The 27,864-nt window shown below is 43.8% G+C and overlaps 1 protein-coding gene and 1 long non-coding RNA gene across 2 annotated transcripts; both read right to left on the reverse strand.

The window, feature by feature from the left end:
* Positions 1 to 23,846: 23,846 nt before the first annotated feature.
* LOC143803716 (uncharacterized) lies at positions 23,847 to 25,727 on the reverse strand. Its single transcript, XM_077281494.1, has 4 exons — positions 25,647 to 25,727; positions 25,346 to 25,553; positions 25,093 to 25,252; positions 23,847 to 24,981 (listed from the first exon to the last, which is right to left on the reverse strand). Exons 2-4 carry the CDS (start codon positions 25,458 to 25,460, stop codon positions 23,847 to 23,849), a joined length of 1,410 nt encoding a protein of 469 aa, XP_077137609.1. The 5' UTR covers positions 25,461 to 25,553; positions 25,647 to 25,727.
* A 451-nt stretch (positions 25,728 to 26,178) lies between these two features.
* LOC143805425 (uncharacterized) lies at positions 26,179 to 26,420 on the reverse strand. The gene is made up of 2 exons (XR_013221237.1): positions 26,378 to 26,420; positions 26,179 to 26,306 (listed from the first exon to the last, which is right to left on the reverse strand). It is a non-coding gene; the product is annotated as an uncharacterized LOC143805425 (long non-coding RNA).
* Between the last annotated feature and the right edge of the window lie 1,444 nt (positions 26,421 to 27,864).

The following is a 27,864-nucleotide window of genomic DNA, read 5'->3' on the forward strand; positions in this document are numbered from 1 at the left end:
ATTTGTGTAATTAACAGCACCTGTAACTTACCTGTGGCACCTAACAGGTGTTGGCAATAACTAAATCACACTTGCAGCCAGTTGACATGGATTAAAGTTGACTGAACCTCTGTCCTGTGTCCTTGTGTGTACCACATTGAGCATGGAGAAATGAAAGAAGACCAAACAACTGTCTGAGGACTTGAGAAACCAAATTGTGAGGAAGCATGAGCAATCTCAAGGCTACAAGTCCATCTCCAAAGACCTGAATGTTCCTGTGTCTACCGTGCGCAGTGTCATCAAGAAGTTTAAAGCCCATGGCACTGAGGCTAACCTCTCTAGATGTGGACGGAAAAGAAAAATTGACAAGAGATTTCAACGCAAGATTGTGCGGATGTTGGATAAAGAACCTCGACTAACATCCAAACAAGTTCAAGCTGCCCTGCAGTCCGAGGGTACAACAGTGTCAACCCGTACTATCCGTCGGCGTCTGAATGAAAAGGGACTGTATGGTAGTAGACCCAGGAAGACCCCACTTCTTACCCCGAGACATAAAAAAGCCAGGCTGGAGTTTGCCAAAACTTAACTGAAAAAGCCTAAAACGTTTTGGAAGAATGTTCTCTGGTCAGAAGAGACAAAAGTAGAGCTTTTTGGGCAAAGGCATCAACATAGAGTTTACATGAGAAAAAAAGAGGCATTCAAAAAAAAGAACATGGTCCCTACAGTCAAACACGGCGGAGGTTCCCTGATGTTTTGGGGTTGCTTTGCTGCCTCTGGCACTGGACTGCTTGACCGTGTGCAGTGTGCATGGCAATATGAAGTCTGAAGACTACTAACAAATTTTGCAGCATAATGTAGGGCCCAGTGTGAGAAAGCTGGGTCTCCCTCAGAGGTCATGGGTCTTCCAGCAGGACAATGACCCAAAACACACTTCAAAAAGCACTAGAAAATGGTTTGAGAGAAAGCACTGAAGACTTCTAAGGTGGCCAGCAATGAGTCCAGACCTGAATCCCATAGAACACCTGTGGAGAAATCTAAAAATGGCAGTTTGGAGAAGGCACCCTTCAAATATCAGGGACCTGGAGCAGTTTGCCAAAGAAGAATGGTCTAAAATTCCAGCAGAGCATTGTAAGAAACTCATTGATGGTTACCGGAAGCGGTTGGTCGCAGTTATTTTGGCTAAAGGTTGTGCAACCAAGTATTAGGCTGAGGGTGCCAATACTTCTGTCTGGCCCATTTTTGGAGTTTTGTGTGAAATGATCAATGTTTTGCTTCATTCTCTTTTGTGTTTTTTCATTTAAGACAAATTAAATGAAGATAATAATACCAAAGAATTTGTGTTTGCAATCATTTTCAGGAAGAATCTGAGTATTATCTGACAGAATTGCAGGGGTGTCAATACTTTTGGCCATGACTGTATGCTTCCCATTTGCTGGGAACCTCCACCTCACTGATACATAGGAGCGCTGTGCCGCCCCTGCTCCACCCGCCGGGTGCTGACAGGACGTGCGCCCCGAGTGATGAGCCTGATGGAGACAAGCGGGAGAAAAGCTTGTGATTCTGCTTTTAATTATGGTGCTTTTTGCTGCACATCGCAGCCGCCCCCACCCGCTGAGAAGCACCATTGCCAGGCAACAGTTGTTATGATGCACATTAACTGCCGCAGACAATGTCTGACAGGTCGTCCCAGCCCCGAGCCTGCGAAAAACCACCGGGCTCCTGCAGCCGGGCTCTGGGGACAGCGGCAGCTATGTTTGCCGGCCAGGGCTAGATACAGGCAGGGTGAGGGGGCCAGGAGCAGAGTTGCCAACTTGTTATTTTTTTCTGGACAGTTTCTAATAGAAATCATGGATGGACAATGTTTTTTACGCTCAAACCACCATAATAAAGCATCTCAGTGATCCGCATCTACAGCCCATAATCCTGATATGTTCACATCAGCCGCAGTCATTGGAAAGTGATAATTACAGTCAAAATAATCTGTAGATGTTTCTGCAGTATAGAAAAGATCACATCAATTTTTTTTATGGACGGGAAAAAGTGCCCTAATACAGCCTGTCCGGACGATCCACAACCCTGAGCAGGAGACCGAGCCTGGGAGACCCCTAGATGGGGGGGGGGGGCTACACATCATTCTTCTAAATGCAGAGGAAAGCTGAAATCCGCAGGACTAATAGCCGCCACCACACTGCCCATAGGGGCCCCTCTATTCTCTCCCCATCTCTGCTCTCTGTCAAAGGCAAGAAACATACTTGTAAAATGTTTCTCAGTGTGTCAAGGGACCCTGACCTCTCATTTCCCTGCTCTCTCCTTACCTAGCTCTCTTTTCCTCCTCCCTATCCGCCCCTCACTGCATCAGTCCCCTTTTCTTCTCACTTTCATTTCCCTCAGCCTGTCGTCACTTGTCCCTCTTCTCTATCTCTCACTGTCTCTCCCATCTCTCTATCCTATTTGTTTTCTCTCTATTATTTCCCTTTTCTTTCCCTTCTTTGACTGTTCTATATTTCCTGTCTTTATTTTTTCCTCCCTCCCCTCCTCTCTTAATCTATCCCTTCCACTCCATCCTCTCCTTTACCCCTTCCTTCCTTCTTTCTGTCTCTCATCTTTTCTGTCTCTCCTCTCTTCCCTTTTTCTACCCCTTTTTCTGTCTATTTTTCTCTTCTTCCCTCTATTTCCTCTCTTTCTATCCCTTCTACTCTCTTCCCCCTCTCCACTAGACACTTTTTCTGTCTTTCTCTCCTTTCTTATCTATGTCTATCTTTTCTGCTCTCTTTCCTCAAAGACTCTCCTCTTTCCTATCTCTATTTCCTCTTTACATCTCCATTTTTCTTTTTCCTTTCTCCCATCTCTCCTCTCTCTCATCTTTTCTCTTTCCTTTGTCTTTCATCTTTACCCTCTTTCCTGTTTCTCTCCTTTTCCCGCTCTTGCCTCTACTCCTTCTCTATCTTCTTTATCCTTACTCTCCTATTTCCTATCTTCCCTCCAAAGTTTCTCCTCTTTCCTCTCTCTTCTGTATGTCTCTCCTCCTTCCTCTCTCACTTTCCTCCCGATGTCTATCCGCTTTCTATTTCCTATGTCCCTCCTCTTCCTCTTTCTTCTTAGTGTCTCCTTCTTCCTCTTTCCCATGTCTCTTCTTTCTTCACTTTTCCTTTCTTACTCTCTGTCTCTACTCTTCCTCTTTCCTTCCTGACCTCTTCATCTCTTTCCTCAATATGTCTTCCACTTATTTCCTATGTGTCTCCTCTTCCTCTCTAAGTCTCTGCTCTTTCCAGCTCTTCCTCTGTCTCTCTTCTTTTTACTCTTTCGTCACTGTCTCTCTTCATCTCTTTCCTCTCTGTCCTCCCTACAGCTCTCCTCTTTTCACCCTGTCTCTGATTGCCATCCCAGTTATTGGCACTCTTCCTCTCACAGGCTGTGGGCTATGCAGAGCCATCTCTGTTGAGTCTTATCATCTATGTAAGGAGGCTGTCTGATGGCAGAACACAGTATGCCTGATATGTCAGCGTAAACAGTGCCCGTGATATTAAACAGGGCTCCCCCCAATAACCAAACGCCGCATGTTGCCTATGCGGTCACATCTGACACCTGCCGCCTCCCAATGATGGCGGGTTAATATGGTCTGATCTGCAGCGGCCGTGCCCCTCCCGCTACTCTCCATTCTCATCTTTGATAGCACATTAGACAGGGAGCAGATAAAGAGACGCCTCCTTGGGGACCCCGCAGAAATCCCACAATGTCTGTTCTGCTGTCATGTGTCCCTGCTCTGATACCACTGGATGTGATTGCTGCTCGCTGCTTCCCACTGGTTGGGGGGGCGGGCTTGTTTATAAGAAAATGGGGTTCTGCAAACTGGAGGAGCCCTTTAATCTGTTATTCTGATGGTGGCTTCTGCAGTAATATATGTGCGGCTGGGGGGGTTAATCTGTAACCCCTAAATTCCTACGGCTCAGTGGGAAATGCCCCAACTGCTATCCTCACCCAATCCAGCCATGTCCCTCCTGGCTATCCCAGGCCATTACTAGCCTCCACACTAATGCCCTCATGGATCATATGTACTGAGCTGCCCAAAAAAACTGCTGCTGGCACCACCGTGACAGCCTCTTACACCAGCAGCCCAAACATAACTCAGCCATTGTGATGAGATGTGTAAACCCCCCATTCCTTCTCCTTTAGAGTAGCCCCTATTGATGATAACATATTAAAGGGGTTCTCCGTGAACTTTGATATTGATGACCTCAACCTCGATGATCCTCAGCTGATCCAAGTCTTGGTTTGCTCTGCATCCTCTTCCCTTGTAATCCAAGCACAGCGCCTCATATGTCATAGTGGCTGTGTCTGGTACTGCAGCTCAGTTGCATTAATCCCATCAGGTAGTCAAAGAAACATTCACTACCAATATATGGAGCAGTACCCAATAAAAGGAAGTTATCACTGTGTCCTAATGGATCAGCCAGTCGTGCAGGCATCAGAAGTCAGACCCCACTGCTCAACCCTCAGATATTGGCCCCCGATTAGGCTACAAGTCCTGAACATTAAACGCTTTCTCAGTCAATTATTTCAGAGTTGCAGAGATCAAAAGCGACAAACAGATTTCCAATTAACCAGAATGACCAGAATGCACAGGAAAGAGACCCTGCACATGAAGGGAGGACAAGAGCGCTGGAAAGTGGGTCTGTCGCTTTGGATTAGCGGCTGGGACTGAGCACTACATCAGAGCCGCTCAGTCAGATCTGCACAGTCCTCACTTCTTACATGCTGAGTCCATGAACTTGATAGTGACACTTCTTATGTGGTGTGATCTGTGGAGACAGAAACAATTATACCTGCAATTTACCATCACAAACAAGGTCGCCCTGCACTAAAAAAACTTCTCACAGGCTGCTGGGACCTGCAGCGATCAGGTCTTGTCTGACAAACCCAAAAACAATACATCAGTTTCCCTGCAGCGCCACCACAGGAGAAAAGAAGCATTACATGCTGGGGAGTGAAATCAAAAGACTAAGGTGTGAAGCATGGATGTGTCCGGTCCTCCACAGAAAGGGACATGCTAATTGCAGCATTTTCTGCCAAAGACAATTAGTGGAAGTTATGAATGAAGGACACTCACAATGTGGGCTTTGTGATCCAGATAGAACAGCTCTTGCTCTTCAGGGAAGGATTTCTACAAGATTTTGGTGGCTTCAATAGGAATTTTTGCCCTTTCATCCAGAAGAGCATTTGTGAGGTCACAACTTGATTTTGGAGATGGCCGGGTTCACAATCTCAATTCTTGGATGAGTTGAGGTCCAGGCTCTGTGCAACCGGTCATGTTTTTCCCCCTCCATTCAGAGCAGGCATTAGGGGTGCTGAAAATTGGGCAATTACCTTGGGCCCTCCACGCCTGCAGGGGCCCTCAGCATCTACAGACAAATTTATATTAATAATGGCTCTGCAATATCAATATAATTTCTGATTTTGACACTTCTTAAGGACCTTTGGTGATATAACAGTTATGTGACCGTGATGTCACCAGAGGTCCTATACTGTACAGGAGTTTAGAAGAACTGGAGAAGGGGAAACTGATAAGCAGTCTATAGTTTGCATGTGTATATATATATATATATATATATATATATATATATATATATATATATATATATATATACACATATATATATATATAGCATGCTTCTGTATGTATGTGATCCGTATACATATGTGCTCTGTGTAGGCAGCATGTCTCTTTATGTATGTGCTCTGTGTATGCAGCATGTCACTGTATATATGTAATCTGTTCACATATGTGTTCTGTGTAGGCATAAGTAGTTGCTCTGTGTATGCATGTACAGGTGCTTCTCACAAAATTAGAATATCATCAAAAACTTAATTTATTTCAGTTCTTCAATACAAAAAGTGAAACTTATATATTATATAGAATCATTACAAACAGAGTGATCTCTTTCAAGTATTTATTTTTGTTAATGTTGATGATTATGGCTTACAGCAAATTAAAACCCAAAAGTTATTACCGTATCTCAGTAAATTAGAATACTTTATAACACCAGCTTGAAAAATGATTTTAAAATCCAAAATGTTAACATACTGAAATGTATGTTCAGTAAATGCACTCAATACTTGGTCGGGGCTCCTTTTGCATCAATTACTGCATCAATGCGTCGTGGCATGGAGGCGATCAGCCTGTGGCACTGCTGAGGTGTTATGGAAGCCCAGGTTGCTTTGATAGCAGCCTTCAGCTCATCTACGTTGATGGGTCTGGTGTCTCATCTTCCTGATGACAATACTCCATAGATTCTCTATGGGGTTAAGGTCAGGCGAGTTTGCTGCCAATCAAGCACAGTGATACTGTTGTTTGTAAACCAGGTATTGGTACTTTTGGCAGTGTGGACAGGTGCCAAGTAGTGATGAGCGAGTATACTCGTTGCTCGGGTTTTCCTGAGCATGTTTGGGTGGTCTCCGAGTATTTGTGAGTGCTGGGAGATTTAGTTTTCGTCACTGCAGCTGCATGATTTATGGCTGCTAGCCAGCTTGAATACATGTGGGGATTCCCTAGCAACCAGGTAACCCCCACATGTACTCAGGCTGGCTAGCAGCCATAAATCATGCAGCTGCGACAAAAACTAAAACTCCGAGCACTCACAAATACTTGGAGACTACCCGAGCAATGAATATACTCGCTCATCACTAGTGCCAACGCCTGCTTGAGAATGAAATTTCCAACTCCAAAAAGCTTGTCGGCAGAGGGAAGCATGAAGTGCTCTAAAATTTCCTGGTAGACGGCTGCGCAGACTTTGGTCTTGATAAAACACAGTGGACCTACACCAGCAGATGACACGGCTCCCCAAACCATCACTGATTGTGGAAACTTCACACTAGACCTCAGGCAGCTTGGATTGTGGCCTCTTCACTCTTCCTCCAGACTCTGGGACCTTGATTTCCAAATGAAATGCAAAATTTACTTTCCTTGTGGAGTGTGTCAATGACTGCCTTCTGGACATCTGTCAAGTCAGCAGTCTTCCCCATGATTGTGAAGTTTACTGAAATAGACTAAGGCTTCTTTTACACTTGCTGTGTTTTTGCGGCTCCTTTTTGCGGACCCAATACATTTCTATGGGGCCGCAAAAATTTGTCAGGGCGGCATACACCGTATGGCCGTGAGGGCTGTATTTACGGCCGTGAAAAAATATCGAGCCCGCTCTATATTTTTCACGGCTTACGGACACAGCCCCCATAGGAAATCAATGGGGCCGCAAAAACAATGGAAGCTTGTTTTTGCGGTGCACTGTGAATACCGTTTTTGCGGACCAACTTTTTTTTTGTTTTAATACTTTTTACCAAGTATTCAATACAAGAAAAATGGCGATCCGAAAGATTTTTGGGGCCCATTTTTGTGGCAGACCGTGAAAATTACAGCAATACAGCCCGCAAAAACGGGCCGCAAAAAAAACATAGCAAGTGAAGAAGCCTTAGGGACCTTTTTAAACGCTTAGGAAGCCTTTGCAGGTGTTTTTTGTTAATTATTCTAATTTAGTTTCACTTTTTGTATTGAAGAACTGAAATAAATTAACTTTTTGATGATATTCTAATTTTGTGAGATGCACCTTTATCTGTATGTAGGTACCCTGTATATGCATGTATTTGTATGTTTGTGTTCCGTGTACACATGTATCTGTATGTAGGTGCTCTGTATTCATGTATCTGTATGTATATGCTCTTTGTATACATATATGTGTGTGCAATGTGTTTATACATATGTGTGTGTAACATGTAGAATGTGTATTTGTGTAACACACAGTATTTATGTTGCATACTATGTGTGATTGTAGCATCCACATTTATAAATACTGGCAAGCACAAACGAGCATTCATAGGTATAAACATCGTCAATCACCCATCGAACGAGCAAAGTGCTGCTTATTCATAGGGTGATTGGATTGTTTATGGCGGAACAAAAATCATTGTTCTCAGCAGCACATTGCCGATGTAAACGGCAGATATGCTGCTGATAACATGATACTGTATGGGGACAGATGGATGTTGCATTCTTCCTCAGCCGATGTAAAGAGGCCGGAAACAAGCATCGAACTAGTTCAATATTGTTGATTTGATCGCACTCGTTTAATTGCCTGAATGCAAATACAGCCGAAATGTTTCTTTTGATCAGAGCACCATTTTTGTTTTATAAATCAGACCCTGCCTCCAAGTCTGTGTGGACCTTGTGCTCTGGGCACAGTCATGGAGGACAGGGCCTTCCCCAAACTGTTCCCACAAAGCTGAAGCTACAATTGGCCACGCTGTATGCATTGGTCACACGCACAGCGTTACTGACGTTGCAGTTGGTGTAATAGGGACATTTTGAGCCCAATCCCCATTGTGTCCCAGCTCCGCCGGACTGACAGACGCACTTTGGCATGGAGGTTACACACCTGTGGAGATTTTTTTTAGTGTGAATAACCCCGAATATGTAAAGACAAAAAAAAATCATTTTTCTACATCTTCCCTCCGGCTGGGAATGAACAGGCCCGCCGCCGCCGCCGCTTATCTCTGGAGAACAAATGTCAGACTCCACACTGAGAAGCTGATTCTGTTTCCTGGCGGCGATGATTATCTGCGGGTCTATACGTCCCCAGCGCTGCCTCGTGGTAATCAGATGTTGGGGAGCAGCCGGCACGCAGCGCTCCCATCAGACGCTCTCACCCACCGTGCAATCCTGCTCCAGCCAAATGCAGGCACGTCTCATCACAATCAGTGATATCTACCTCCCGGACTGAGGTTGCTGCATGCACCGGACCCCAGGGGGATATAACGGGGGGCCTCCAGGTGGGGAACACTAACATTCTGCGGACTGGGTGACGGCCCTACAGACCCCCGATGATGTATACACAAGTAAGGCGGGGTCACACTCGCAAGTGTGACCCCGGCCTAAATGGAAGGCTCTTGCAATCTGAATATCTAGTACAACAGCATATGGAAGAACTACAACCCCCATTACTAGAGGATGATGCAACATCAAGCTCCTGTGCCGGAAAGGAGCGTGCGGCTGCACAGAAATACATACACCCGAGAGCTCCGGTCCCGAGTGCCGGCTGCTGTGTCGGGCATTGAGACGCGAGACTTGTGCGAATTTCTCACAAGTGTGACCCCAGCCATAGCATGACTGTCTGCTGGAGTCTCCGGATGCTGGAGATGGCTGTGCTAATGCTTTACACTGCAGCTCTTCTCCATTAGGTCATTAGGGAGGACACACATACTCTGTCCGATATTAGGAGACTCCAGTAGACAATGCTGCTAAGATGGAGTCCCTGATCATACAGGATCAGGATGTTGGTGATTGGTGTACTGATGCTTTACACTGCAGCTCTTCTCCATTAGGATACACTGTACATATGATCAGTGACTCTATCTTAGCTGCTGGAGTCAAAAAATTCGCTTTCTGTTTTATAAGAAGTTTAGGCCTGTGCTCAATCCACTTGAGCTTTACACTGCAGCTCCTCACGGAGCATAGTTGTTCTCCATGTCTACAGCTTAAATGCATTGTTCGTTGGGAGTCACCAGTCATCTAAAATTTTTCATTTTATTTAATCCAAGCCTTAAACCCTGTACACCTTGCTTTACACTGTAGCTCTGCTCTAATCCGTTTATGTGTATAGTAGATGTATAAAAATTAGTACACAAGGACAGACTGGTTATAAATCACAAGAAACTAAACCACCGGTGAGAAGGGGAGTTACCCAGGGTCCCGATGTTGATGGTTGTTATGTGTGCAATCTGTGATAAACGTGTCATTGTTTTGCACACATGTAACATAAAGCCATTCCTTCTGCTAATGACGTCCTCAGATCCGCGGCTCCAAAGTGACTTTTTCCTCCTCACTTCCCCAGGCGCTCAGTGTATAGATTCGGAGCCTGTGGGAGCCACTAACTACGGACTAATGTATTAAAATCACAGGCTCCAGCACCAGTAGGAAGCTGCGCCAATGCCGCAATCAATACAGCCGCTGCCTGCTGCAGTGATGTCAGGGGTGAGCGGCCACAGCGTCCAGGGGCATCTCCATGAATAGTACCAGAATCACTCTTATCTCTCCCATCATGCATCAGGATAACGCTGCGTGATCCCGTCACCCCATAAGACCTGCCGTATACCGGGAAAACCCCACAAGACAAGCTATATACTGGGAACACCCCAGAAGACCCACTGTATACCAAGAACACCCCAAAAGACCCGCATACATCCCAACTTTTGAAGAAAGAAGAAAGAGAGGCAAATTTTAGGCCATGCCCCTGACCACACCCATTTCACAACTAGTCACACCCATATCCACTCCCCAACTACACCCATTTAGCACTGCTGATCACACTGTTTCATAAATAATTATAAACAAAAAAATATGGCCACATGGTGCTCCATACTGTATAATAGCCCCACATGATGCTGTGTACAGTATAATGGCCCTACATGATGCTGCACAGTATAATGGCCCCACATGATGCTGCATACTGTATAATGGCCCCACATGATGCTGCGTACAGTGTAATGGCCCCACATGATGCTGCGTACAGTATAATGGCCCCACATGATGCTGCGTACAGTATAATGGCCCAACATGATGCTGTGTACAGTATAATGGCCCCACATGATGCTGCGTATTGTATAATGGTCTCACATGATGCTCCATACAGTATAATGGGCCCACATGATGCTGCATACTGTATAATGGCCTCACATGATGACATGATGCTTTGTACAGTATACTGGCCCCACATGATGCTGCATACTGTATAATGGCCCCACATGATGCTGCATACAGTATAATGGCCCCACATGATGCTGCGTACAGTATAATGGCCCCACATGATGCTGCATACAGTATAATGGCCCCACATGATGCTGGGTACATTATAATGGCCCTACATGATGCTGCATACAGTATAATGGCCACACATAGTTACCCCACCCCCATCATTGCCCTCACATCCCCATCATTGCCTTCTCCCTCACCCCCATCATTGCATTCTCCATCACCACTCGCGCACACACCTACAGACACACACCTACAGACACACCATGCTCCCTCGCAGCAGCCGGCAGCTTCCACTCCCTCGGCGCTGAACGATGTCATCCAGCCGTGCCACAGACTGCTCACATTGCTGCAGCTCCGGTATGCCATTGATAAAGACGCCTCTGTGTCTCCTGTGCCAGTCAGTGTCTGAGCAAGGAGGAATATCTGCTCTGATCCGAAACAGCTAGCGATCGCGCTAGCAGTTTAAAGAAGCGGCGGTACATTTGATCTGAAGCCATGCGGGAAAAGGAGGATCCCGGCCGGGACAGCAGGAGAGTCTGAAAATTGGGACTGTCCCGCTGGATCCGGGACAGTTGGGAGTTATGGACCCGCCGTATACCGGGAACATCCCACAAGACAAGCTATATACCGGGAACAGCCCACAAGACCCTCCATATACCAGAAACAGCCCAGAAACCTGCCACCAAACATTACCTGCCGTATACCAGGAACACCTAGAACTGTTTTATACTGGGAACACACAACAGGACAAGAAATATACTGAGAAGAACCCACATGACCCACCATATTTGAGAAACACCCCACAAAACTGTTTGCATACAGGAGGCAGCCCACAAGAACCGCCATATTCCAAGAAAACCCCAAAAGCCACGCCATATACAGGGAACACCCCACAAGACCTGCTGTATACTGGGAACATCCCACAAGACCCGCTGTATACTGGGAAAACCCCACAAGACCCTAAGTATACCAGGAACAGCCCACAAGACCCTCCGTATACTGGGAACACCCCACAAGACCGGGTGTATACTGGGAACACCCAACAAGACCAGCATATACTGGGAACAACCCCACAAGACCCGCCACTGTATACTGAGAACGCCTCACAAGACCTGCAGTATACTGGGAACACTACACAAAACCCGCCATATACTGTGAACACCCCACAAGACCCACCGTTTTCCCAGAAAGCCCCACAAGACCCGCCATATATCGGGAACACCTCACAAGACTCTCCATATACCATGAACAACCCACAAGAACCACCATATACTGGGAACACCCCACAAGACCCGCTGTATACCAGGAACACCCCACAAGACCCACCATATACCGGGAACACCCCACAAGACCCACCATATACCGTGAACAATCCACAAGAACCACCATATACTGGGAACACCCCACAAGACCCTCCACATACCGGGACCACCCCACAAGACCTGCTATTTTGGAGATGATCCGGTCTATACATCAGTTTTTCCCTTGTCACAGTTGCTCAGATCCTTGCACTTCCACATTTTACCCTGTCTGCTCACTTGCTGCCCTCTTTGTGCCACCTCTGAGAGGCGCCATTACACATAAGCTCTTGGCTTCACCTGTCTCGGCTGATGGCTGGACTCAGACAGGGATGCTTTGGCGATCATTACACCACAGCTCCCGATCTGCAGTCTCCATACACTGCAGCTGCTCACAAATTATGGAAGCAGAGAAGAGACAGATGTTTGGGCCCCCCTTGAGGGTCCGGACAGAGATGAATGAGCTCATGCCTCTGTCAGTTCCAGAATGTTTTTTTGCTATAATGTACAGGACTTTCCTTCCCCAGGACTGAGTCTCGGCTCTGCTTCTCCAAGGCCCAAGAGAGTCTGGAGTCAGTCCTGAAATAGCAGCAGCGACATTATTCTCAGACTGTCGCTGTTTTGTTTATTTGTGTGTGGACGTATGTGAAGTAACTCGGGCGGTATCCTGCCATGTGAGTAGTATGCTAACCAAATACTGACTAATACTGGGCCTTTACACAAACTTGCGGGCACTGACCTGTGCCACTGCCAGGCCTGCAGCACCTGTGCACTCCATGGGCACCTATCAGACACTTACCTCCCCAGGGAACATAGGACCGGGCATTGTAACCTGCACATCATCATTTCACTGCACCCCTTCATGTAGTCATTCATCCACCTATTGACATTTTCCAGACTGATTGAGCAGCTTGGAAATGTAAAAGTCTGTCCGCATTGTCCCAGTGCGGCGGTCATGGTCCATGACGTATGAGATGAAGCAGCGTGTAGCTAGAAGCCTATTATCTAATCTTGTATCTTCTTCACAGTGTGATACGGCAATATCTGTCCATTTCATACCTTTGCGTGCTAAAATGCTCAAAGCTCAGCAGTGTCAGTGAGAAAACACGGTATTATGACAAAAATGTGATCTACTTCCCCAACCACATCAACATGTCCCCACATATAAACACTAGGTTATATTCCAGGCGTTGTGACCACCCACAGTGCCCTGTCCAACACGGACAACATCATCATACGTAAGACCTGGCGACATAAACGTCTGACTCCGCACTCTGGAAACAAAAATATTTGCAGAAAAAGGACGATTTTCTAAATATATAGGTTTATATTAAGCTTTACTGTCCCAGATCCTCAACTGATTGCAATATATAACACACAACAAACAGAATTACATTGCAGCAAACTTTATGTGATAATGATACTGCATTAATAAAATACTACTAATACTGCCTCATGTGCAAGAATATACCTACTATAATACTGCCCCTATATAGAATATAACTACTATAATACTGCCTCTATATAGAAGAATATAACTACTATAATACTGCTCCTATGTACAAGAATAGAACAACTATAATACTGCTCCTATGTACAAGAATATAACTACTATAATACTGCTCCGATGTACAAGAATGTACCGTAACTACTATAATACTTTCCCCTATGTACAAGAATATAACTACTATAATACTGCCCCCTATGTACAAGAATATAACTACTATAATACTGCCCCTATATAGAAGAATATAACTACTAACATACTGCCTCATGTACAAGAATATAACTACTATAATACTGCTCCGATGTACAAGTGTACAAGAATATAACTACTATAATACTGCCCCTATATAGAAGAATATAACTACTATAATACTGCTCCTATGTACAAGAATAGAACAACTATAATACTGCTCCTATGTACAAGAATATAACTACTATAATACTGCTCCGATGTACAAGAATATAACTACTATAATACTTTCCCCTATGTACAAGAATATAACTACTATAATACTGCCCCCTATGTACAAGAATATAACTACTATAATACTGCCCCTATATAGAAGAATATAACTACTATAATACTGCCTCATGTACAAGAATATAACTACTATAATACTGCTCCGATGTACAAGAATATAACTACTATAATACTTTCCCCTATGTACAAGAATATAACTACTATAATACTTTCCCCTATGTACAAGAATATAACTACTATAATACTGCCCCTATGTACAAGAATATAACTACTATAATACTGCCCCTATATAGAAGAATATAACTACTAAAATACTGCCTCATGTGCAAGAATATACCTACTATAATACTGCCCCTATATAGAAGAATATAACTACTATAATACTGCCCCTATATAGAAGAATATAACTACTATAATACTGCTCCTATGTACAAGAATAGAACAGCTATAATACTGCTCCTATGTACAAGAATATAACTACTATAATACTGCCCCCTATGTACAAGAATATAACTACTATAATACTGCTCCGATGTACAAGAATGTAACTACTATAATACTTTCCCCTGTGTACAAGAATATAACTACTATAATACTGCCCCCTATGTACAAGAATATAACTACTATAATACTGCCCCTATATAGAAGAATATAACTACTAAAATACTGCCTCATGTACAAGAATATAACTACTATAATACTGCTCCGATGTACAAGTGTACAAGAATATAACTACTATAATACTGCCCCTATATAGAAGAATATAACTACTATAATACTGCTCCTATGTACAAGAATAGAACAACTATAATACTGCTCCTATGTACAAGAATATAACTACTATAATACTGCTCCGATGTACAAGAATATAACTACTATAATACTTTCCCCTATGTACAAGAATATAACTACTATAATACTGCCCCCTATGTACAAGAATATAACTACTATAATACTGCCCCTATATAGAAGAATATAACTACTATAATACTGCCTCATGTACAAGAATATAACTACTATAATACTGCTCCGATGTACAAGAATATAACTACTATAATACTTTCCCCTATGTACAAGAATATAACTACTATAATACTTTCCCCTATGTACAAGAATATAACTACTATAATACTGCCCCTATGTACAAGAATATAACTACTATAATACTGCCCCTATATAGAAGAATATAACTACTAAAATACTGCCTCATGTGCAAGAATATACCTACTATAATACTGCCCCTATATAGAAGAATATAACTACTATAATACTGCCCCTATATAGAAGAATATAACTACTATAATACTGCTCCTATGTACAAGAATAGAACAGCTATAATACTGCTCCTATGTACAAGAATATAACTACTATAATACTGCCCCCTATGTACAAGAATATAACTACTATAATACTGCTCCGATGTACAAGAATGTAACTACTATAATACTTTCCCCTGTGTACAAGAATATAACTACTATAATACTGCCCCCTATGTACAAGAATATAACTACTATAATACTGCCCCTATATAGAAGAATATAACTACTAAAATACTGCCTCATGTACAAGAATATAACTACTATAATACTGCTCCGATGTACAAGTGTACAAGAATATAACTACTATAATACTGCCCCTATATAGAAGAATATAACTACTATAATACTGCTCCTATGTACAAGAATATAACTACTATAATACTGCCCCCTATGTACAAGAATATAACTACTATAATACTGCCCCTATATAGAAGAATATAACTACTATAATACTGCCTCATGTACAAGAATATAACTAAAACTAGCAAGAACCTTATATCCAAGAGGATAATAATAGATAAAATTTTATTTTATTTAACATTTATTAAAATCTTTAACCACACAGCAAAAAATACATACAACCGTGCTCACTACAACTGTCCCTCACACTGCGGACACTAACTATCCCTGCCTAAACAGCGGAGGTTGGCACCCTATTCAATAACGAGAGAGGCGCCCCCGCTCCTCGATGGCTGATCCTATTACTCCTACACAATTTACTGGGAAAAAGTGATGCAACTACACCCCAGTCTCACGCGGCAGGAAAGTGGAGAAAGAGGATAATTGCTTGATGGAGCATTTCATAGACAGTGTGAGGTAGAGTGATGCCGTAACTTAAGGTGCAAACATACTGTGCAAAAACACACATAAACTGACTAGAACTGATCCCTGTTCTGTAGCAACCTACCTAGCTGTTGAGGTTGGCACCCTACTGTACAGCGGAAGTGGCGCCCCCACTCAACGAGGGCTCTCCCTGACAATAGCCCTATAACCACTAGATACGGCTATTAAATATATAGCCCATAAAGATAATAAATAATAAATAGGTGTAGGCTCAAATTGTAATTTAGATGTAATATACAGAAAAGTACCACACAGCTAACACATAGTTACAGGGCTCTTAAATATATGAGAAAAATAGGAGCCAACCACATAATAATCATTGATATAGGTAGGATGGGTTTAGAATTATAATCGTGCATCGTTTATCCAGGCCTCCTGATGATCCAGATTGGTGAAACGCGTTGAGGCGTGAGGCATGGGTCCTCAAGAACATCACTTATGATGAGTATCCTGTGACTATAACTGACACTGTTTTATATTATGCCCTGGGTGTGCAGTTTGATCTATACTGCATTATAATTCTAAACCCATCCTACCTATATCAATGATTATTATGTGGTTGGCTCCTATTTTTCTCATATATTTAAGAGCCCTGTAACTATGTGTTAGCTGTGTGGTACTTTTCTGTATATTACATCTAAATTACAATTTGAGCCTACACCTATTTATTATTTATTATCTTTATGGGCTATATATTTAATAGCCGTATCTAGTGGTTATAGGGCTATTGCCAGGGAGAGCCCTCGTTGAGTGGGGGCGCCACTTCCGCTGTACAGTAGGGTGCCAACCTCCACAGCTAGGTAGGTTGCTACAGAACAGGGATCAGTTCTAGTCAGTTTATGTGTGTTTTTGCACAGTATGTTTGCACCTTAAGTTACGGCATCACTCTACCTCACACTGTCTATGAAATGCTCCATCAAGCAATTATCCTCTTTCTCCACTTTCCTGCCACGTGAGACTGGGGTGTAGTTGGATCACTTTTTCCCAGTAAATTGTGTAGGAGTAATAGGATCAGCCATCGAGGAGCAGGGGCGCCTCTCTCGTTATTGAATAGGGTGCCAACCTCCGCTGTTTAGGCAGGGATAGTTAGTGTCCACAGTGTGAGGGACAGTTGTAGTGAGCACGGTTGTATGTATTTTTTGCTGTGTGGTTAAAGATTTTAATAAATGTTAAATAAAATTAAATTTTATCTATTATTATCCTCTTGGATATAAGGTTCTTGCTAGTTTTAGAATATTATAACCTTATTTTGTTTATTGAAGCTTACAAGAATATAACTACTATAATACTGCCCCTATATAGAAGAATATAACTATTATAATACTGCCCCTATGTACAAGAATATAACTACTATAATACAGTCCCTATGTACAGAATATAACTACTATAATACTGCCCCCAAGTTCAAGAATATAACTACTATAATACTGCCCCTATATAGAAGAATACACTCACCGGCCACTTTATTAGGTACACCATGCTAGTAACGGGTTGGACCCCCTTTTGCCTTCAGAACTGCCTCAATTCTTCGTGGCATAGATTCAACAAGGTGCTGGAAGCATTCCTCAGAGATTTTGGTCCATATTGACATGATGGCATCACACAGTTGCCGCAGATTTGTCGGCTGCACATCCCAAAGATGCTCCATACAAGGCAGGATGGATCCATGCTTTCATGTTGTTTACGCCAAATTCTGACCCTACCATCCGAATGTCGCAGCAGAAATCGAGACTCATCAGACCAAGCAACGTTTTTCCAATCTTCTACTGTCCAATTTCGATGAGCTTGTACAAATTGTAGCCTCAGTTTCCTGTTCTTAGCTGAAAGGAGTGGTACCCGGTGTGGTCTTCTGCTGCTGTAGCCCATCTGCCTCAAAGTTCGACGCACTGTGCGTTCAGAGATGCTCTTAGGCCTACCTTGGTTGTAACGGGTGGCGATTTGAGTCACTGTTGCCTTTCTATCAGCTCGAACCAGTCTGCCCATTCTCCTCTGACCTCTGGCATCAACAAGGCATTTCCGCCCACAGAACTGCCGCTCACTGGATTTTTTTTCTTTTTCGGACCATTCTCTGTAAACCCTAGAGATGGTTGTGCGTGAAAATCCCAGTAGATCAGCAGTTTCTGAAATACTCAGACCAGCCCTTCTGGCACCAACAACCATGCCACGTTCAAAGGCACTCAAATCACCTTTCTTCCCCATACTGATGCTCGGTTTGAACTGCAGGAGATTGTCTTGACCATGTCTACATGCCTAAATGCACTGAGTTGCCGCCATGTGATTGGCTGATTAGAAATTAAGTGTTAACAAGAAGTTGGACAGGTGTACCTAATAAAGTGGCCGGTGAGTGTATAACTATTATAATACTGCCCCCATGTATAAGAATATAACTACTATAATACTGCCCCCTATGTATAAGAATATAACTACTATAATACTGCCCCTATATAGAAGAATATAACTACTATAATACTGCCCCCTATGTATAAGAATATAACTACTATAATACTGCCCCCAAGTTCAAGAACATAACTACTATAATACTGCCCCCTATGTATAAGAATATAACTATTATAATACTGCCCCCTATGTACAAGTATATAACAACTATAATACTGCCTCAATTACAAGAATGTAACTGCTATAATACTGTAGTAATGGGAATGATCGACCACCGCTTCGTTAATTGGGGCTCTGTAGAGCCTCTTGCTCTAAGAATCGTGGGGGTAACAGTGGTTTAGTCCCCACAATCCTGGGAAGTAATCCTCTATCAAGTGAAGATTAATATACAGGTTTACAGAACTGTAAGGGTATGTGCACACGTTCAGTTTTTTTTGCGTTTTTTTCGCGATAAAAACGCTATAAAAACTAATTAAAAACACATACATTATGCATCCTATCATTTAGAATGCATTCTGCATGTTTTGTGCACATGGTGCGTTTTTTTCCGCGAAAAAAAAGCATCGCGGTAAAAAAAAGCAGCATGTTAATTAATTTTGCGGATTTTCCGCGTTTTTCCCACAATTCCATGCATTTGGAAAAAAACGCACAAAAAACACGTCAAAAACGCATGAAAAAACGCATGCAGTTTTCTAGCAGAAATGTCCGGTTTTTGTCAGGAAAATTTCTGCAAGAAATCCTGACGTGTGCACATAGCTTAAAGGTTGTGGAGATACTGTATAAATGGACGGGGGAGAGTGATAAACTCTCCATGTCTCCTGAAAGCTTCGCAGCATTAATGTCTTTATGTAATTTGGGGGAATTCACATATTTTCCTAATTCTCTTAAATCCTGGAGATTTATAACAAGTTTATAACTAATGCCGTAATGTTGCTGGGATGTGTGATCAACCATTAAAGCTGTCATTAGTGGAAGTGGCTGCATGCCCAAGTGTATACATTTTGCAGGAAAACAAACACTTATCTTTATTAAAGGGCTGTCCCGTCTTAAAGATCTTCTATTTGTTTGTGGAGCTGAAATTAATAAGTGAAGCTGAGATGAATAAAAGAGTGCCCAGTGTGTTCATGCAGGTCCTACAGTCCCCCTGCAAGATATACAGATACATGTTGAAATATTGGTAATTTTGTATTCTGCAGTTAAAAGTTAGGCCTTTGGTCAATTTCTAAAAGGGTCTTAATGAATGTACTCATGGGGCTCATATCCATGTTTACAGTATCTTAAAATACAAAGGATCTTGACCATACGATATATATTGTATTGTATTACACCTATTACTGGGTGATACCACCTGGCCAACATATCTCTGTGTCATTTACAGGGTGCTAGTGATGAAGAATCAGGGTGTCATTATCCTTTGTAAGCATACTATAGGGAACGAACATGTAGGTCAGAGCAGTTCTTTTATCCACACCATGAGACGCTGTGTCTTCAGTTTGGAGGAATGGGATAACTTGCTTCCCAAAAGGGGTATAAAGATCTACGTGTGACAAGGGAGGAGACTAAGGTCCCTGAGATAGGCCGCACCAAGGAGAGGACATTCCTGGGAGAGGGCAGCCACACCAGGGTGACACAACCAGGAGGCACGATGGGAAAGGTTCTTACTGGGAATTATGACAATGTGAATGACCGTAAGCATAAGGAATTAATGTTTCTCGGTTGTAATCATTTTGTTGCTGTTTGTTTTTGTACAGTTTATACTGCACATTTGGTTTGGGATATAACATAGTTTCCTTTTTATACTCTTGCGAAGGTGTGCTTTCTTTGCTGACCATCCCCGAGAACCTACTGTATGTAGGGATCTTGTTGTGCGATATTCGCATTGTCAATAATAATATTTCTTGATGTTACTGTCGTTGAGTATCTTTGTAATTCGTTATTGATATTGCTCGCAATAATGGCTTGTCTACTATATAATTGTCTAAGGGTCACTTCCGTCTTTCTGTCTGTCACGGATATTAATTGGTCGCGGCCTCTGTCTGTCATGGAAATCCAAATTGCTGATTGGTCGTGGCAAAACGCCACGCCCATTGCCACGACCAATCAGCGATGGGCACAGTCCGGCGGCAAAATGGCCGCTCCTTCCTCCCCGCAGTCAGTGCCCGCTCCATAATCCCCTCCGGTCAGCCCTCACACAGGGTTAATGGCAGCATTAATGGACCGCGTTATGCCGCGGTGTAACGCACTCCGATAACGCAGCTATTAACCCTGTGTGACCAACTTTTTATTATTGATGCTGCGTATGCATTATCAATAGTAAAAAGATCTTGTTAGGGTTCGAGTTCCCGCCTCTGCACAGGGGGAATCTCGGGCCATCTCCGCTGTGGTCTCCCATTCTTCTTCTGCCGCAGTGGAGCCTGCTCAGCGGAGACGTCGGTCCCAGCATCTTGCTCAGTCCCACTCTGTACAAAGAGTTACTGCTGCTTTTCCTGCTTCTGCTATTGAAGTCAGTGCTGGGCAGCGGTAAGCAGACGCTTCTGGGACTAAGTCCTGCTCTTCTCGTTCTGAGCATGCCCTGAGTAAGATCTCTCAGTGGAGATCGAGGGTCACATGGTCTGATACTGCAGCTAAGTCCATTGTTCGTTTCAGGAAGGTCCTGTAGGTGCTAGGACTAAGTCCTGCTTGGCACACACTGAGCATGCCCAGGGCAAGATCTCTCAGTGGAGATTTAGGGTCACATGCTCAGGTATGGCAGCCTCTCATTGGTCCTTCTAGGAAGGTCTTTTACTTGCTGCAGCTATATAAGGCTCGCATGGCTGCACGGCCATGCGCTAGTATTGCTTTCATTTATGTACTTTGTGCCAGTGTGGTCTTGTATGAGTGTGTTCAGGGACCCGGCTGAAATAAGCCCCTAGAATGCTGGCACCTCCGGCAAGGAGTTCGTATGCTTGTGTGTTCAGGGACCTGGCCGAAATAAGCCCCTAGAATGCTGGCACCTCCGGCTAGGAGTTTCGTGTGCGTGCAAGACCACTGACTGTTCTTGTTTAGACAGTTAGCCTGTGCCTCTGTGGAGTCTAAGGCTACTTTCACACTAGCGTTAACTGCATTACGTCGCAAATCCGTTTTTTTGCCGAAAAAACGGATGCGTCAAAAAAGTGAAAAACGGTGACAAACGTATGCCACGCATCCAGCATTTCGACGGATCCGTCGCAAATCCGCTAAACGTTTCCGTCGAAAATACTGGATGCGTTGCATACGTTGCAAACGTTTTACCATCCGTTGCATCCGTTTTTAAAATGGGAGGCTCCCAAATTTGATTGGCTACTGGAAAATTTGAAAAACTATATAGTTACTGTTTTTACAGCCCATCTTTGAGGGTTTTAGTTTTGTGGCAGCGATGGAAGGTGTACTTGGGAGGATTGCTAGTTTGGTTACCGACGTTATCTTTGAGACGAATCGCCTGGATATTATAGTGCGGGAGAAGGAGGCGGCAGCGGAAAGGCGTAGGATGCTTCTGCAGCAACGGAGACGGAGACGACTGTGGATTCATCCGATTAATGAACTACGGATGACCCGGGGTGTCCAGTCCACTCTGTACCTGGAGTTGCGGCACAATCCACACAAATTCCACAACTACGTGCGGATGAGGATTGAACATTTTGATTTTTTGCTTGCAAAAATGGAGGATGTCATCCGAAGACAGGACACAAGGATGAGGCTTGCCATCACACCGGCGGAGCGGCTGATGGTGACCCTGCGGTAAGCCTCATTTTTTTCCTTTCATTGGTCATTTTTAATGTTATATTACATGCTGCAGACAATACTGCGCTGACATACTGCGCACTATTTTCTGCAGCATGTAATTTTGGTTTTCTGGGCGGACATTCCACTGCTTTTTTACACCGGTTTCATGCTGGTTTTATTGTGTGTCCCGTCCTTAAAAAAAAATTAACAGTGCCATATTAAAACTTGTTGGTCTGTGCAATTTTTTCTAACATTTTTTTTTTTTTTTTTTTAAGTTTCCTAGCTACGGGTGAATCTATGACTTCGCTCCATTATCAGTTCAGGCTGGGCATTTCCACTATTTCTGGAATAGTGAAGGACACATGTCGGGCTGTTTGGACCACTTTGCAACCAGAGTATATCCCCCAACCATCCATGGAAATCTGGTTGCGAAGTGCTGAAGAGTTTCAGCAAATTTGCAATTTCCCTAATTGTGTGGGTGCAGTTGACGGGAAACATATAAGGATTGCGAAACCGGCAGGAACAGGATCGGAGTATTATAATTATAAGAAGTATTTCTCCATCGTCCTTATGGCTATTGCAGATGCCAACTGCAGGTTCCTTGCCGTGGACATCGGAGCATATGGACGGTCCAACGATTCGCAAGTTCTTAAAAACTCTCCGATGGGTCGTTGCCTTTATGGAGAGAGCTACGATTTCCCGCCAGCCAGACCACTGCCAGGAACAAATGACCCAGCCATGGAATATGTTTTTGTAGGTGATGAACTGTCGCCTCACCTACTGAAACCGTACAGTAGCCGGAACTTAAACCATATCAAGCGGGTCTTTAATTACCGGCTTACTAGAGCACGAAGAGTAGTGGAGTGTTCCTTTGGCATATTGACGGCGAAGTGGCGAGTTCTGCTGACGGCTATCAAACTGAAAACAACAACTATAGACGAGGTTGTTAAAGCCTGTGTGGTGCTCCACAACTTTGTCCTTTCAAAGGAGCCCGTTTCCTTGGATGATGAAGAGTTGGAGACCACCTTGTGGGACTACCGCAGCAGCTCGGTTCGCTCTACAGGTTCAGTTACAAGGATGAGGGACCAGTTTGCCGATTATTTTGTCTCACCTGTCGGGCGTATCCCGTGGCAAGACATGATTGTGTAACCTGTTTCCCATGTGTTTTGTTTATGTAAAAAATGTGTTTCTGCCAAAAAAAAAAAAAAAAAGGCCCAAAAGCGTGGTTTTCTTGCTAGTAAAACCGTTATGTTATACCTTTCACATGTCTGGTGTTTGTTTTTATTAAACTTTTTTTATTATATTACCTTAATAAATCCACACACACACAAAGAATAGAATTTAAATCAGAGAAAATTTTATTTTAACTCTTTTTTTTTTTTATATTTTTTTTTTTGGACAAAAGTGATATTTTTTATTTTCCAATTTTTTTGAAAACAATTTGCTAAATTTTTTTTTTTCAAATATTAACAAACAAGACATTATCAAAGGTCTTCAAAGTGTGGGGTGGAGATACTAGGGGAGGAGGGGCAGGAAGGTTGGACCACGTCGATAGGTGGGGAAACCCTATTTGTTTGGGGTGCAGTGGAAGGGGGGGTAAAACCAAGAGCCTGACCAGAGGGGGGTGGTGTTGGGGTAGGGGGAAGAGAAAAGCTGGGTAAAGAAAACATTGGGGAAGGAATTTGGTCTGGGGGCCGGGATGGTTGTGGGGACTGGGTTGGGTATTGTGACTGGGTAGGGTAGTGGGACTGGGTTGGGTAATGGGGCTGGCGTGGGGTTTGTGGCTGGGTTTGGTAATGGTGCTGGTGTGGGGATTGGGGCTGGGTTTGGTAATGGTGCTGGTGTGGGTATTGGGGCTGGGTTTGGTAATGGGGGGTATGGTGTGGAAATGGGGCCTGGGGTTGGGCATGGTGTGGAAATGGGGCCTGGGGTTGGGCATGGTGTGGAAATGGGGCCTGGGGTGGAATTGGAGTGGAGGTGTGGGGAGGTGTGTGGGTAGATTGGGGGTCATTAACGGCCTGCAGTAGAGCATTATGGCAGGTATTCATTACCCGCATCTGTTGCTCAAAAGAAAGCTTCTCCATGCTCCTGAGCATGGATTGAAAAAAAATATTGGCCGGATCGGGACTTACAGCTGAATGCAGCCTATCCAAGTGACTGCTGGTTTCCTGGCTTGTTTCACTGATGCGGGATTGCACCATGTTGAAACCAGCAGTCACTTGCTCTCCCAAAATTTTGAAAGAGCCTTGGAAGGATGCATTCAGGTGTAAGAATTCAGGAGCATAGCTCCTTTCCTGACCCCTCTGTCGCTGACGCCACGAACCTAATGGTGGTCTCGAGGTGGCAGGATCAGAGGGGTGGGGTAAAGGGAACGCTAACTGTTCAGCATCAGATGCGAGCAATGAAGCCTGCAATAATGCTCCACTGCTTGGGGCGAATGAAGTGGAGGGGACAGAGGGGTCAGAGGAGGGGACAGAGGGGTCAGAGGAGGGGACAGGGGGGTCAGAGGAGGGGACAGTGTTGTGGGGCCTACCGACGTGGCCCTCAGTGGCGGACTCAGGAGGGATCGCTCCAGAGGGCGCAGAGGAAGATGCAGGCGCACGGTGGCTGGAGAAGGTGCTGTGAAAGAAAAAAAAAAAGAAATTAATACATTGGAATGAAAAAGCCCTGACTGAAAGCAAACTAAGTAGACAGATTAACATGGTTATTAGTGGGCTGTAGAATACTTACACTCTGCTCAGCATTGTTCGCCTCAGGAAGGAGAGGGCCGGGCCATATTTGTATTTGCTCCTCCTCCTTCCTGCAGAGCCACTCGGGGCCTGCATCTCCTCGTTGAATTCCCTCTTAAAGCGATCCCTCAGTGACCGCCACCGCTTCCTAACCTTTCCAACTGTGAAGACAAGAATCAAAAGAAAAAAAAATAAATTGGTAAATGCAATACATTACAGTCAGCTCAAAAAATCACTGGAAAGTGAATACTTACCTAGTTTGCTCAGCTGCTGAGGATGAAGGCTCTCCCGCCTTGGAAACAGGTTGCGACACACTTCGTCCCAGAGCCGACGGGTGACACCGGTATCTGCATGCCTGCGGTCAGCCATGTTCCACAGCGGCTCCCGCTCGCGAACCTCCTCGATGAGATTATCAATGTCTATGTCATCATCATCCTCTTCTGCGGGAGCACGCTGTGAAGCCTGTGCCAAAAAAAAAAAAGAAAAACAAACAAATTAGTACACTGAAACACTAAAGTACCAATAGAATCCCCCTCCCCCCAAAAAAAAACTCACTGATGGCCGACCGCGACGACGAGTCCGCCGACTCTGGGAGTGTCTGGGAGAACCTTCAGCGGCAGCAGCAGGAGCAGCAGCAGCAGCCTGAAATAAAGGAAACAAATTCTCAGTTAGGTAGGCATATATTTTCTGTGTTTAGTTATGTATGAAAGTCTGTTTTGTGTATGGTGCAGTGTGATGTGCGAAGCAACTGTTTCACCACTACTTACACTTGGTTCCTCCTCCACTTGCATCTCTCCACCCATCTCGCCCCCTTCTGACAGCTCCTCATCTGATTCAGCTTCCTGTTGAAACATAATTTATGCATGTAGTGATCAAAAAAAAGTAAATTAAAAAAATAAATAATAAAAAAAAAATGTTGTGTTAACTTACCGATACACGCTGTTGCTGTGGAGGAGGGCTGTCAGAAGAGGACATTGTTGTGGAAGCAAGGCCGGTGGCTGTGGTCCTGGTGTCTCTGTAAAAGTTAAAAGACACTTGCAATCTGCTCTACACATTGAAGTAGCAGATTGGGGTCTTCAAAACTTACTTTGAAAGATTTCTGGCTGTGGTCCTGGTGGGCTGGTCCTGTGCTGACAGGCGGCGGCTGTGGTCCTGGGCTGACAGGCGGCGGCTGTGGTCCTGGGCTGACAGGCGGCGGCTGTGGTCCTGGTTTTTCTGTAAGTTTAAAGACACTTGCAATCTGCTCTACACATTGAAGCAGCAGATTTGGGGTCTTCAAAACTTACTTTGAAAGATTTCTGGCTGTGGTCCTGGTGGGCTGGTCCTGTGCTGACAGGCAGCGGCTGTGGTCCTGGGCTGACAGGCGGCGGCTGTGGTCCTGGTTTTTCTGTAAGTTTAAAGACACTTGCAATCTGCTCTACACATTGAAGCAGCAGATTTGGGGTCTTCAAAACTTACTTTGAAAGATTTCTGGCTGTGGTCCTGGTGGGCTGGTCCTGTGCTGACAGGCGGCGGCTGTGGTCCTGGTTTTTCTGTAAGTTTAAAGACACTTGCAATCTGCTCTACACATTGAAGCAGCAGATTTGGGGTCTTCAAAACTTACTTTGAAAGATTTCTGGCTGTGGTCCTGGTGGGCTGGTCCTGTGCTGACAGGCGGCGGCTGTGGTCCTGGGCTGACAGGCGGCGGCTGTGGTCCTGGGCTGACAGGCGGCGGCTGTGGTCCTGGGCTGACAGGCGGCGGCTGTGGTCCTGGTTTTTCTGTAAAGTTTAAAGACACTTGCAATCTGCTCTACACATTGAAGCAGCAGATTTGGGGTCTTCAAAACTTACTTTGAAAGATTTCTGGCTGTGGTCCTGGTGGGCTTGCCTGGTGGGCTGGTCCTGGTATGGAACACAGGCGGGTGCTATGGACCTGGTCCCTGGTGTATCTATAATAAGTATAATGGATTTAGAGTTAGACCACCCCCTAAACTAGGTAATGTTTTAATAAACACCCTGCTAAAATGATGTGAGAAAAGTTCATTAAATGTGAACACCAAAACCCCAAAACAGGTGCACGGTATACCATTCATTTCCATGTTCCCAAAAAAATATTTTTAAATGTGAACCCACCATGTAAACATATATTTACCACATTTTATTTTCAAAAATCACCTCCCCAAAAAAACCTTTAAGTGTAACCTTTATTAAAAAAAGTGCCCTCAACCAACTCTGTATTGCATTTGTAACCATTGGTACATACACCAGTTTTAAATTTACCTTTATGAAATGATACTACGGACATTTTTTTAACAAAAATTTTATTATTTTCTTTTTTTTTCACTCTTTTTTTTTTTAAATCACAATTAGGAGCTGACATGCTCTTTATTTTAAATACAAGTACATCAACTGCAAATGGTTTTATCAGTAATTAAAATAAAATCAACACTTTTAAATAGAAAAAAAAAACCACACTCACACATTCAAACCACAAGCTGCAGACCGCTAGACTTTTTAAAAAAATACATCAGATTTAAAAAAAAAAAAAAAAAAAAAAAACATTTAAACCACATGCTGCACAGACCACTATACAGTCAATACATCAGAAAAAGGCAATTAACCAATTAAAGCATGGACAAATGCACATGCAATCAACAAGACGCACACAAACATGCATGGTATGTGTCCACATTCCGGATCGCATCAGAATTTGGTCAGGATTTCCCATCAGTATTTGTAAGCCAAAACCAGGAGTGTAACAATTAGGGAAAGTATAATAGGAAAACAGGCACAC

This window comes from Ranitomeya variabilis, chromosome 2 (genome assembly GCF_051348905.1).
Source record: "Ranitomeya variabilis isolate aRanVar5 chromosome 2, aRanVar5.hap1, whole genome shotgun sequence".
NCBI lineage: Eukaryota > Metazoa > Chordata > Amphibia > Anura > Dendrobatidae > Ranitomeya > Ranitomeya variabilis.